General features: G+C 38.0%; 1 protein-coding gene across 6 annotated transcripts in view; it reads right to left on the reverse strand.

Moving 5' to 3' along the window:
* Window positions 1-13,826, reverse strand: part of SLC4A4 (solute carrier family 4 member 4) — a 351,570-nt gene that overhangs the window by 51,806 nt on the left and 285,938 nt on the right. For all 6 annotated transcript variants that reach the window (XM_043906523.1, XM_043906522.1, XM_043906525.1 and 3 more), the window contains exons 15-16: window positions 10,191-10,261; window positions 858-1,049 (exon numbers count right to left, since the gene is read on the reverse strand). In XM_043906523.1, coding sequence (XP_043762458.1) covers window positions 858-1,049; window positions 10,191-10,261 — 263 coding nt within the window. The remainder of the gene's footprint in view (window positions 1-857; window positions 1,050-10,190; window positions 10,262-13,826) is intronic.

The following is a 13,826-nucleotide window of genomic DNA, read 5'->3' on the forward strand; positions in this document are numbered from 1 at the left end:
CAAGTTCTCCTGCTCCTTCTACACAGAGCTCGGGAGGAAAGATTCATGAGATTCCAGTTGTAGAGAGCAGCTCACTGATAAAAATCAAGTATAATCAAGATTACTAAGAACTACTGACATCCTAAATAGTGAGAATTGAACTGTAAAGCAAAGGATTAGCTTCGTTCTGCAAGTAAGAAAACAAAATGCCATTAACTAAATGTTGGTCTTATCTTGTAGTCTCTCCAGGAAGCACAGTTTTGACTTGAAGCTCACCCAAGCATATTAATGGGAGACAGGATGTCTGCACAAGACAAGTCAGCTCAATTACCTGTGTTTCTCTACCGTGGCCTTCGTCACTATGGGAAGGGAAGGCTGGTTCAGATGACACCCATATCTTACACCAGTACTTGTGTAACAACACGGTTTACATTTATTCCCACAGCCCATAGTCCAACTACTAAATTACTCACAAGTACAGCTGATGAACAAAGAATTCTATGTCAAAATTGCTAATTAATATGGAAAGAGTTTTTGCTTACGTACTTAAAACACACCATGGATCTCAAAGATCCATGGATCTAAATGGTATCGTGCATTTTTATATAGAATACACCTGCTTTTTCCTTTCAATACAGTCAGAATTCAGACAGGCACAATTTAGGATAGAATTATGCAAGCAAAATCCCGAAAGGTTTTTTGAAGCTAGACTATAATTATGTCAAAAATACGTATGCACAGAGACTGGAAAGCAATTTTTAACACACGAAATCATATTGGAAAGGTTGAATTACAGGTGCCTTTTTCATTTTGTAAAACTGTATTGTTATTGAAACAGTGGGAATTCAATGAAAATTATTTAAAGCTCAAGTACTCACCGTGGTTGGAAAGTAAGGACTGGTTTTGAATTTTTTCAAAGCCATAGAAGAAGTGTAAGTGCCCAAGAAGAGGATGAAAGACATGAGTGTGATATCAGGAACAAAACCACAGTTGTTGCCCACAAGCTTTCCTCCATATTTCAAACACTCCTTTGTCGTCAGAAATGCCCAGTCAAAGGTAGCATTATGGTACTGCAGAAGAAAAACATGAAAATTTTTCTGGAGAACACTGTGATACATCAAAAGCAGCTTTTGATCCTTGATGGTCTATTTGGGGATTTATGCTAGAAGTTTCTGTAAAACAGTCCAAGGATAAACCACTGAAGGGTGAAATCTGAGGAGGTGTTAACGGAATAACAGGTAAGGGGGGCCAGGAGGCTGGCAGTTATTGAAAATACAGTGAGAATGATGCAATCCCTTACCTGGTTTGTACTACAACCCTACAATCACCCATCTGTTCAACAGACACAAACCACAAAGCCCTTGCCTGTGAACCTTCCTAAGAGTAAACCAAGACACAATAATCTCCTAAGTCTCTAAACGTGAGACTCTGAAACATCTCTGATGTCCAAAAAGCCCTGACTTCTGCGGTGCACAGCTTCTTGGGCTTCAGTCTGATGGCCCCAGATTCAGCGCTCTAAAGTTTATATCTGGCTAACTAATTTACCCCACACTTTCACAAATGAGCTATTTCTTTTCAAAATAACTAGAGATTGGTGACTTGAGGAACTAAACTCTAAAAATGTTGGAGAGCTCTGCTTTTCCAGTTGTCTATCCTAATGAAACATAGCTTTTCTTTCTGACTCCAGGGTCAGCATCATGAGCATCCATTACCGGAATGTGTTATGAGCTGAGGAGTAGGGTATGGGATCTCCATCCCTCTGCTTCATGGCCTCAAGCTCACAAGGCCATTTTCAAATTTTCTTCTGTCTCATGAATTGCGGTCACATTGTCAGTGCCGCACTTCTCGATAGCAGTGTAATTCTGTTCCTATTCACTGTTCCTAAAACGCGGGAGAATCCTTTAGCTATGGTACTAGGTAAGGCCAGGACACCCATCCTCCAGATGCTGAGTTTTCGCTGTTATAAGCTCACAGCTGTCTTCTTCTCTTGAAAACTGCCTTTCACGATATAACAGCAGCCTCATTTGGAAGGTTATGCTCTCTTGCAGCCGCTTACTGACCGACACTAATGCGGTGCTACTGTCCGAATATCTGGGCTCTCCTAAGATTCACATGCTGAAACCTTACCCTCATATGTGATGGTATTCAGAGGTGGAGCCTTTGGGAAGTGATTAGGTCAAGAGGGAAGCTTTCATGAATGGGATTTGTGCCCTTGCAAAACAGAGAGCTCCTTGTCCCTTCTGCCACATGAAGACACGTGAGGAGACTACCTAGAACCAGGAAGCAGAGCTTCACCAGACACTGAATCTGCTGGTACTAGGAGATCAGACTTCCTCTTAGGTGCAAGGCTAATGTGTATGTCATGTACTCACAGAAGAGTAATTCCAAGATACTTCTCAAATACAAAAAGATAAATTTTTCCTGTCCTTTGAAGGCAGGAGTTCTACCTCACACCAAATGCATCATCAATATCCTATACTATTCATGCATTTTCTTGATATAACTAATCTAGTAATAAAAGATCATACAGAGATTAAAGAAGAATCTCTGGCCATAAAGAGTTCATATTTTTATAGGGCTCAAAAGGTAAAGTTCTTATGTAAGTCAGGAAAAAGAAATAAACTCTAGATTTTCCCCTGAAATATTAGTTTCATCTTGTAAACAGCTGAATTTCAAAATTACTCTTTTATCAAACTCTGTTTCTGAGAGGTGATTAATCATGTTTCATTTTGTTTTGCAGATTTCTATAAACAGATATTTCTAAGCCCAATACCTTTAAAGTTTAGAGGTCATAACAGGTAACAGATTTCTTTGGTTTAAAATAAACAAAAATTTACCATAATTTCAGCACTTTAAGATCAGCAGAATCCTTCATTACAGCTGCAACTCCCCAAAGAGGTGAGCTGCATTAAAACAATCTCAACAGGACGCTTTATTGATTTTCTTACAGAGATGAGAACTATACAGATGTGCATGAAATGATAGACATGTTTCTTACTTTTGTCACCTTAAAAATGCTAGTATCACATTTTTTGCATGCCTCAAATGATTCTTTGTGTCATTGTACAGAAAATATAGCCTCTGACATCATCTTCACTAAGGGTTCCAGCATAAAATCTTTAGGTAGCATGTATAAACCTTGGTATCTACACCTTAACACACAGTTTCCTACTCCCATAGAACTTAAACCCTAGCTAATAAATGTATGCTCAGTTGCTCAGTCATGTCTGACTCTTTGTGACCCGATGGACTGTAGCCCACCAGGCTCCTCTGTCCATGGAATTTTCCAGGTCATAATACTGGAGGTTGCCATTTCCTTTGGACATGAAGATGTTTGTGGTAGAGAAAGAACTCAGTTATGGGTCTGGAAGGAAAAATGGGGTGTGGGTAAAAACAAGAATGGAGGAAGGTGAAAGATTAAGATGGAAAGAGAGGAAGATCGACTAGGTTCTGGCCTCTCTGGACTACAGACAAGTAAACCCAGAAAAGACTAAAGTAGAGTGTCTACAAACTGAAGGGACTGTGTGCCAACAAAAAATAAGAAAGAGTGGACCAAGACAGGGGCAGAATTCAGTTTAGGATACAGCAGGCACCAAAAGAAATCTCAGTTAACTGAATGAGTGAAATCACTCATCAAGATCCTAACACTTGACATATTTAAGTAAGATTATCTATGAATATAGCTACTCTTTCTATCTGAAGGACAAAGTTAAAGTAAAATAAACTTTCAATTTAGATTATCAGGTAAAATACAGTATTTCCAGTTATATATGAATTTTAAGTAAACAACGAATAACATTTTTAGAATGTCCCATGTAATATGTGGGGCTTCCCAAGGTGGTGCTTGTGGTAAAGAATCTGCCTGTCAATGCAAGAGAGACAAGAGACAGGGGTTCTATCCTTGGGTCTGGAAGATCCCCGAGAGTAGGAAGCAGAAACCCACTCCAGTATTCTTGCCTGGGAAATTCTTGCCTGGGAAACCCACCACAAGGAGCCTGGTGGGCTACAGTCCATGGGTTCAGAAAGAGCTGGACACGACTGAGCACGCACACACACAACTATACACACACATACATGTAGTATGCAGGACATACACTAAAAAAAAATTCGTTCATTATTTCTCTGAAATGCAAATGTAACTGGGACTCTGTTTTTTTCTAACTCTGATGATGCAACTTCACTTAGACACAGGCTATTTTGAGTAACAAAACAAAAAGTGGAAAAGTTAGCCTAAAGAAAACAAAAAATGCATTGGGTCCCTATTACATGGATAACTATGTTAAGCTTTAAGGGAGCAATAAAGAAGAATAAAAACAACATTTTATTATTAGAGAAATAAAATATGTCCACTTATATATTAACAATGCAAGGCAGTAAAAGAACGTGTCTAAACAAATAGTACAGAGATTAGTAGATCAGAAGAGGGACTAACTAATTTCATTGAGCACAGGGAAAACAAAAGTTAAACTGCACCTTGAAAAAATGACTGGTCTCTATAGAACTCATACTCAAAAGGCGGTAGGCAGAAGTATGGCAAGACAAAGAACTAGAAAGGAATGCAGAGAGAGTAACGAAAGCCCATGGAAAGGGGAATAAATGTGACAAACTTTGGGTGTATATTTCTTCTGTACTAGCAGAAACAGAGAGGTATAGCATTAGATAGACACCACGAGCCAAGATGTGGATCTGGGGACATATGATGCTTCATTCACTTATCTAATAAGTCCTTTAGGTACCACTTATGAAATGTTCACCATGAGGAGGAACTCAGAGTGAATGGACCAGGTGGGCCAGAGCTGAGTGTCTGTGTAAATGGGCAGTGAGAGAAAAGATACAAAGGAAATGGGACTGAGTTGCTGAGGGTCTTAACTGAGCTCAATCTCATGAAAAGATATTTCAACCTATTTTTTTCTGAATCTCATTTTCTAGAGAATGACCCTATTTGTACTGAGTGAATACATTCATAAACCTTAAAAGTAAAATGTATACTGAAGGGTTAATTTTAAAATTTAAAATACCACAGCATCCTCCACAAAGACAAAAGTGGGGGATATATGAGTGAGAATGAGCAAATGTTTGACAGTCATTGAAGCTAGGTGATATGTATATATGAGGATTTATTGTACTATTCTATTTTAGGGCATGTTTGAAATTTTCCATAATATTTTTAAAAGTAGAAACATGTAATCTTTAAGGAGATTTAAGGACAGAATGGTTTGTGCACTTGACTTTCTTAATGAGATAAAATCACAAAAATGTTATTGCACAGGAAGATTAATATGATATTCCATTTCCCATGAAAAGAATGTTAACTCCTAGAATCACCCTGAAGGTACATCAAATCAAAGCACTTTTGCTTCCATGTCTGACTGCCAAGTGGAATTTATGAGACTGTAATAGTTCTTAGGCCCATGATTAACAGCATCTCCATGTAGACATAATATGTGTCACTGGGCAATACAATAAGCAAAAATTCAGACATAAACATTAAAGATTCTACATTGCTCTCTGAGTATCAACTGGTAAAATACATGTCTTTAAACAATATATGTGTGTGTGTTTACATACCTATGGGTAATGCTACAAATAAAAGTCTCAAGCTTAAGAAGTTAAAGTACTCATTTAGGATTTGTTCCCTGCAGTGTGTAAGCCAGATTTGCAGTGATCTGCAACCTTACTTTATGATCTATTGGACGTATATGAGCTGCAACTGTAGTTACATATATTGTTGTGAAATATCAAAAGTAATTGGTTGTCCTACTTATGATTAAGATATAGAAAGTTGCAGGAGACGGTTAGTAGTCCCAACCTAACAACCAAAACACAAGGATAAAAACTGGAGTGGATAGCCATTCCCTCCTTCAGGGGATCTTCCTGACCCAGGGATCAAACCCAGGTCTCTTGCATTGCAGGTGGATCTTTTATAATCTGACTTGCATTGCAGGTGGATCTTTTATAATCTGAATCACCAGGGAAGTTCTCAAAAGGTCATAGTTTTAAAAATTCCACCAACAAGATAAGGATGTAAAAATCCTAAGTAAATTAAATGCCAAAAAGCTACAAGATCTTCATAGGAGAGAAGAGGTCCATGGCTGCCTCATCCCTGGCAGAGTTGCAGGTGGAAGATCAATGCAGGTGGAAGATCAATGCACTGGAGGTCTGGAGAAATGAGCCACATCTTTCATGAATATTTCATGATTCTGTAGTCTGGGAGACAGGTTAGAATTCTGTGAAGCCCTCCCTAGGCATCGACCAAGCCTGCATCCATCCACCAAACTTTCTAATGGTCTTTGCCAAATGCACAGAGAGTTCATAAAAGGCTGGAGATTTGACAAGACAGCTGAGAGAAACACCACTTAGACACAGAATCTCCATCAAATGCAAGAAAGACACTTTCCTAAGACAGGAAGCAGGAAAGGACAGGTGAGAGAAATCCCTGTGAGGCTTTCAGGCACTTCTGAAAGGGCTAAGGTATCTGCCCTCTGAAGGAATGGAGTCAGCAGAGCAGTTGGGCAAAGATCTCCCAAGGCTCAAAAAGCTGGGGGCATAAAACAAGAAATAGGGCATTTCAGAGGACTTTCTGGGATGATGGAAATGTTTTCTATGTTGTTTCAGGCAGTAGTTACATGAGGTATGAAATTGTCAAAACTCACTGCAATGAGCATATTAAGAACTGTGCATCTTAACGTATGACTGAATTTAATAAAAAAAATCAAATTATAAAAATAAATCTCTCATGAAAAACAAATACCAACTGATCCCTTCAATCATGTCTTCATAAGAGAAGCTTCTGACATTCGATTCTGAAATCTGTTCTCTGACTCTGAGAGCTTGTCATCTCAATTACCAGCCAATCTCAATTGTGGCTGGTCTCAAAGACTTACAGAGACCTTTGCGGGAATTTCGTTTGCAGGTTAAAGGGATATTCCAAGTGAGAAATCCATGGGAAAACTGATCAAGGAGGGTAAATTTAAAGACACAATGATAGAAACACAGATGTAGAAAACAAAGGTATGGACACTAAGGAAGAAAGCAGGGGATGAGGAGTGAGAGGAATGGGGAGACTGGAGTTAACACATATATACTATTGATACTATGTATAAAAGAGGTAATGAAGGAGAACCTACTGAGAGGGAACCTACTGTTCCCTCTCCCAAGAGGGAGTCTCATGGTGCCCCAGGGCTGCACGTCACTTTTACAGCATCTTCTTTCCTGACCTAATTATTGCTGAATGAAAAGAAGGAAATGAAGCCCTGTTGACTGTAAGTCCTAGGAAAGGTTCAGGCTCTCCGAGCTAGGATGGCCAAACACACAGAGGACCCAGGAGGTGGTCAGAGGCAGTGGCTATCAATTTCTTCTCTCCACCAACCTGAGTGATGGTGGCCAATGGCCTAGTGGAACGATAAGAACACCTGCAAAGAATAAAAACAGCACCGAACATTGACCGAGAGACAAGTACGTGCCAGCCACTTTGCTGGCCGCCTATTTATTAATCTGGCTCTTCTAGGGTCTCTGAGGGAAATACTCTTCTCATCATTATTTTACAGATGGGAAGCTGAAAAGGTTCCACAGCTCGTGATTAAAGCAGTGGAGTCCTCCATGGCTGATTCATGTCAATGTATGACAAAACCCACTGAAATGTTGTGAAGTAATCAGCCTCCAACTAATAAAAAGAAAAAGAAAAAAAAAAGTAGTGGAGTCCTGCATTTGCAGCCAGGCAGTCTGACATGAGGACTCAGTATCTGTAAGTCCTTCTACATGATGTGTTGTTCTGCTTCCCCAAAGAATGGACATAGGCAGATTTTGGAGTTAGAAAGCCTGAGTTCAAATTCTGATTTTACTGTATACTGGTCATATGGCCTTTGAAAAGTTAGCTAAGCTTTATAAGCCTCCGATTCATCTATAAAATGCAGGTAACACCATAATTCATAAAGGTATTGTGAGGATTATAGACAATTAATGTAAATAGCCTGACCCCTAGTAGGTGCTATAATTGATGATAATAAATCATATTACCTTTCTAACATTCATTCCTGGATCATGTAAATATATATGTGTGTGTGTGTGTGTGTTTATGCGAAGTACATATAAAGAGATTGATACAGATAGAAAAGGAGAAATGAAGACTAGAAAAAAAGTTGTCCTTTATAATTACACACACACACATTACATATTTTGCCCTAATTTCTTCTCTAGAGAAGCTGGACATAGAAACTGAACATATTAATTAAGGTATGTAATTGATACACACACGAGGGAACTATTGCCCTGGAGTATAGAGCATTCATAGGGATGAAAAGAGTAAACAATAGTAAACATTCCAATTTGAAAACTTTGAAGCATCATGGTGCACTAGCAATACCACAGGTTATGGAACCACCCAAATTTCAGTTCAATCTTTGTTCTACTAATTTATGGCTACGTGACCTAAAGCAAGAAAAGGTTATTTACCTTCTGGGGCTTCAATCACTCTCATTTATAAAATGGAGATAATTATGCCTGGTAGGTTGTGTAAATGATCATAATACAAATAAAGGTTTACAATAATGATAATATGTATAAAACACCTGGTCTCTTGTAGATGCTTTATAAATGGTAGCTGAATTACTATCATTAGTGTGAGTCTACGTAACAGTCATATCAGAAGTCAACCACAACTTTCATTTGTTTTCCATGAATCTTATAGTGACATCTTAGTATAATTACACGTCAATTACTAGAGTCTCTCCAGGTCTTGCCCAAAGACAGTACTTAAAAATTTCTTAGTTCAGGGCTTCCCTGGTGGCTCAGATGGTAAAGAACCAGCTGGTAATTCAGGAGATCCAGGTTCAATCCGTAGGTCGGGACAATTCCCTAAAGAAGGAAATGGCAACCCACTCCAGTATTCTTGCCTGGAGAATTCCATGGCCAGAGGAGCCTTGTGAGCTACAGTCCATGGGGTCACAAAAAGTCAAACATGAGTGAGTGACTCACACTTTCATTTTAAAACTTTACTTGATTAGTTACAAAAAGAATTAAGTTAGGAAACAATCTCTTTTCAACTCATTGGAAGTAAATGTTTTATTAGTTTTTATTCCAAATTAACCATCTTAATTAGTTACATATATATTTTAATTAGGTTTTAAATAAGTTTCTTAAAAGTCTAGAAGGAAGTATTTTTCTCTGTTTTAAGTTATATCCTTTTAGGCACCAGGTCAGCTGGCTCAAAGATTGAAAACTGAATTTTTTTCAGTTATGTGGCCCTTAAGACATATACATATCTCTTTCACACACACACCCCCACACTTGTGCATGCACATGTGCTCTCAAACATGGATGAAATAAAGAGGCAAAGTTTGGAGAAAGGCAGAGAAAACAGTAAGGAAAGAAGTCAAGAGAGCCATTGAATGTGAAAACGAGAGAAACAGGGTCAAGTGAGGGATATTCAGGAAAGATACAAAGCGTCATCTTTGAAAGGGATGTTGTGGGCACTGATTATATAATATCTCCAGAAGTGCTCTGGTCTCCTGAGAGATGGGCACTCTATCAATACAAAGTATTGTGGTTTCTGTCTTTATAACTGAGAGATTGATATTCCTTGGTAAGATTCCATATCCAGCGCAGAAGGAACACAACTGCGAGTCTGAAACAGCACTTGCCCCTTTTTCTCCAGCACAAAAGTCTTCTTCCAGTGTGTGACCTTCCATGCAAAACAGCTCATTTTTAAAGCTTAGTTCCAGTCTCTTAAAGAGCCTTGGTTACAAGCCATGGGAAAGGATATCACGTGACAGAGGCACAGTCCTTTCTAAGTGACACGGGAAATGTCCTGCTACAATCACCCTCAGTGAAGGGAACACAGTACCATCTGGTCATCAGAAGAATTTGTAATCGTGCTAGAAACAAAGAGAGGATTCCATGGTCTCACTTCACAACGTACCTCACTTTCCCTTGTGAAAATATTTCAAGCTGATAATTAATGGAGATAGCAGTCAAATTCCTGAGAAGGTTTGAAAATTGTGTTATAGTAACAAACACTTAAGTTTGAAAGAAAAAAGGAAAAGGAAAAAAACAGTTGATCAGAACACAGAAACTGTTTTTTCGTTCCCTGCAATATCACTGACTATTAAATATGTGTTCAGACTAGGATTGCTGATTGGTAGGAAACATCATATCATGACTATTATAATTAGAATACACAATATGCAAATGGTTTAAAATAGTAAGTCACTTACCATGTCAGAAGAAGAAACAGTTGGCAAATCTTCAAGAGCCAATGTGGTATCATTAGACACTGAGATATTAACTGTAAGAAAAACACCATTTTTTACTATAAAAATAAGATTAAAGTGACCCAAATTCATGATTAGTAATTTAAAAAAGCAGGATCAGGCATTTTAAAAATGTCTTCAACAAAAACATAAAGGCACAATAAATTTTTCTTTATTATAACTGTATTTACCTTTCAGCTAGATAAAATAACCAAAAATTTGGACACCTCTTTTATGCTCTAATCTGATAAGAAAGAATGACAAGTATTTAAGGAAATGGTATTGTAATTTGTTTAAGGTTTCAAAAGAAAAAGAAATCTCCTCTATTACAAAAAGGCATTCAACATATTTTACCTAGTGGAAAAAAATGACTTAATAAGTGAGGAAATAGGTTGATTATGGCTTCACATACAGTTAAATCTTATAAATTGAAGCTTTACTAATTTAGAATCATCTGATTTTGGAACTATGGAATTCATAGGAGGCAGTATATCTCTGCAAGATGTGTGCAAACAAAAAAATACTAAATAGTAAATTATATATAATTTATTATAAGGGGCATGCACATTTAATCTAATTTTAAATTATTTTCATATAGTTTGACATCATTTATGGATAATAAAATATCACTTGCATAACAACTTCTTGGGCTCCAAAATCACTGCAGATGGTGACTGCAGCCATGAAATTAAAAGACACTTGCTCCTTGGAAGAAAAGTTAAGACAAACCTAGACAGCGTATTAAAAAGCAGAAACATTACTTTGCTGACAAGGGTCTGTCTGGTTAAAGCTATGGTTTTTCCAGTAGTCATGTATGGATATGAGAATTGAACCATAAAGAAAGCTGAGCACTGAAGAATTGATGCTTTTGAAATGTGGTGTTGGAGAAGACTCCTGAGGGTCCCTCAGACTGCAAGGAGATCAAACCAGTTAATCCTAAGGGAAATCAACCCTGAATATTCAGTGGAAGGACTGGTGCTGAAGCTGAAGCTCCAATACTCCAGCCACCCGATGCAAAGAACTGACTCATTGGAAAAGACCCTGTTGCTGGGCAAGATTGAAGGCAGGAGGAGAAGGGGACAAGACAGGATGAGATGGTTGGATGGCAGTACCAACTAGTTGGACATGAGTTTGAGCAAGCTCTGGGAGTTGGTGATGGACAGGGAAGGCTGGTATGCTGCAGTCCATGGGGTCACAAAGAGTTGAACACGACTGAGTGACTGAACTGAACTGAACTGTAGAAGAACCTTAATTATTTATTAAACCAACACTCCTCTTTGAAATATTTCATTGTTTTCTTTCCATTTATGAGTCCAAAATTAAAACATAATATTTCAAAGGTATTCTATAAAAGATTTTTCTTTATCAGATAAGCCCTTTTCCTATTACATGGAGCTTTATGTATTAGAAAATATATTATTATGCAGAGACTATCTCTAATATATGGAAATATGAAAAAGCACATCAAGTTTTTGTTTTTGAGGATCACAAAGCTCATTCAATATCCAAACTGCTAATTACTGTTTGGTCCCAGATCATTCTCACCCCCAACCCAGGTCCCAACATCTGTAACTTGTCTTTTTAGTTTGCCGTGTTTTGGGTCTCATTTATATAAACTTTTTAGAGGAAACAAACAGGTTTATTTGACTACTGAAAGTTAGGACATAAGAGCCCTGAAGGAAGGTGAAAGGGGGCATGCCCTATTCACTGTTTTTTCCCAGAATCTGCCCAATCTGGCACTTAACTAACAGGAGCTCAAAAATATTTGTTGATTATTCAACCTTAAAAAAAGCAAATCCTGCCACTTTCAAAAAAATGGATGAACCTGCAGGACATTATGTATGCTAATCAACATAAGTCAGACATAGAAAGACAAAGCTGCATGATATCATTTATATGCGGAATATGAAAAAAAAAAAAGGAAACGTCAAACACATAGAAACAGAATAGAATGGTGTTTCCCAGAGCCTCGGGGTGAGAGAAATAGGGATAGTTGGTAAAAGGGTACAAATTTCCAGTGGTAAGAGAACTAAGGTCTGAGGATCTAATTACAAGATGATGACTATAGTTGGTAATACTATACTGTATCACTGAAATTTCCAAAGAGAGTATAACTTCAGTGTTCTCACCAAATACATATAAATATGTGAAGTGATGGATATGTTAATTAACTTAATGGAAATCCCTTCCCAATGTATATGCATAATGAGATCATCAAGTTGTACACTTTATATATAATTTTATTTGTCAGCTTTACTTCAATAAGGGCTTTCCTGGTGGTGCTTGTGGTAAAGAATCTGCCTACCAATGAAGGAGACGCCAAGAGACACAGGTTCGATCCCTGGGTTGGGAAGATCCCCTGCAGTAAGAAATGGCAACCCACTCCATTATTCTTGTCTGAAAAATTTCATGGACAGAGGAACCTGGCGGGCTACAGTCCATGGGATTGCAAAAGAGTCAGACACGACTAAACACACACACACACACACACACATACTTCAATAAAGCTGAAAAAATATTTGTTTACTAACAATAAAAGAAACTAGGAATGGGGTCATGTAGTGACTACAAATGAATCACAGCAGATAAAGGCAAAAGAACTGAAATATGGAAAACAAATAAAAGGGAAGAAAATACTTAGCTTCAGTCCATTTCTCAACCCATTCTTATCTTTGAAGGCTTTGCAATTGTTAAACTTTTAACTTAATTCTAGCTGCGGCCAGGGAGGGCTTCCCTACTTCATCAGTGAAACTAGCACACTTGCAGACTCAGTTTTCTCATTTTTACTGTTTCACTGCAGGTCACAGAAGGAATCAAAATAGGATAGAGGATGCTTGGCCCAAAGAAAGAAGATGTTAGTAAATTACAACTAATAAAGCCTAGAAGTCTATTACTGTTATGTTGTAAAAAGCTTCAAGTAGATTTTCTTACATTATTCCATTTGTTCATTTTAAAACAGAGAAGACACATGTAGCAGGTATACTTTGACACCTGTTTTACACTGGATGGGACTCTGAGGCAAGATGTGCCAGGTTTCTTGCCCAGGATTACAGAATCAACCAGAAGGAGAGCTGGTACCAAAACCTTGTTCACCCTTTTTTTCCCCACCTTGCATTTCTATTCATCAGAATCAAAATTACTTACGTTGGCCACTGAATTCAAGGTGGGGAATTACAATTCACCCACGTTAGATGGCTCTCTCTACTGTAAACTGAAATGTCTGACCTGTCTGAGCATTTGAAGAAAAACAGCATATGTGAATTCAAAGGCACTATTTAGCTGGTGTCTGTGAAGCTGTCCTTTCTGAGCTAGATTCTTTAATGCATTTTTGTGAGCTCTCTGTCATAAGAGAGTGAAGGTCATTTTGTAACATACCTTTCTGCCTAAACTCAAGGAGTAAGAAGGGGAGGAGGATGATATTCCAGGCTCCTTTTTGTGTGTGTGTGAAATAAATGACAGATAATAAAGACCATTGAGTTCCAATCTGAACTTTCAGTAACTGCTCTCCAGTTCTTGATATATGTCAATCTGCTCATCTATATACCTTTTGTCCTTTTGATTTTCCTCTGAGACAAGCTATGCACACTGGCTCCCCAAATC

The sequence above is a fragment of the Cervus elaphus genome, chromosome 6 (genome assembly GCF_910594005.1).
Source record: "Cervus elaphus chromosome 6, mCerEla1.1, whole genome shotgun sequence".
Classification (NCBI taxonomy): Eukaryota; Metazoa; Chordata; class Mammalia; order Artiodactyla; family Cervidae; genus Cervus; species Cervus elaphus.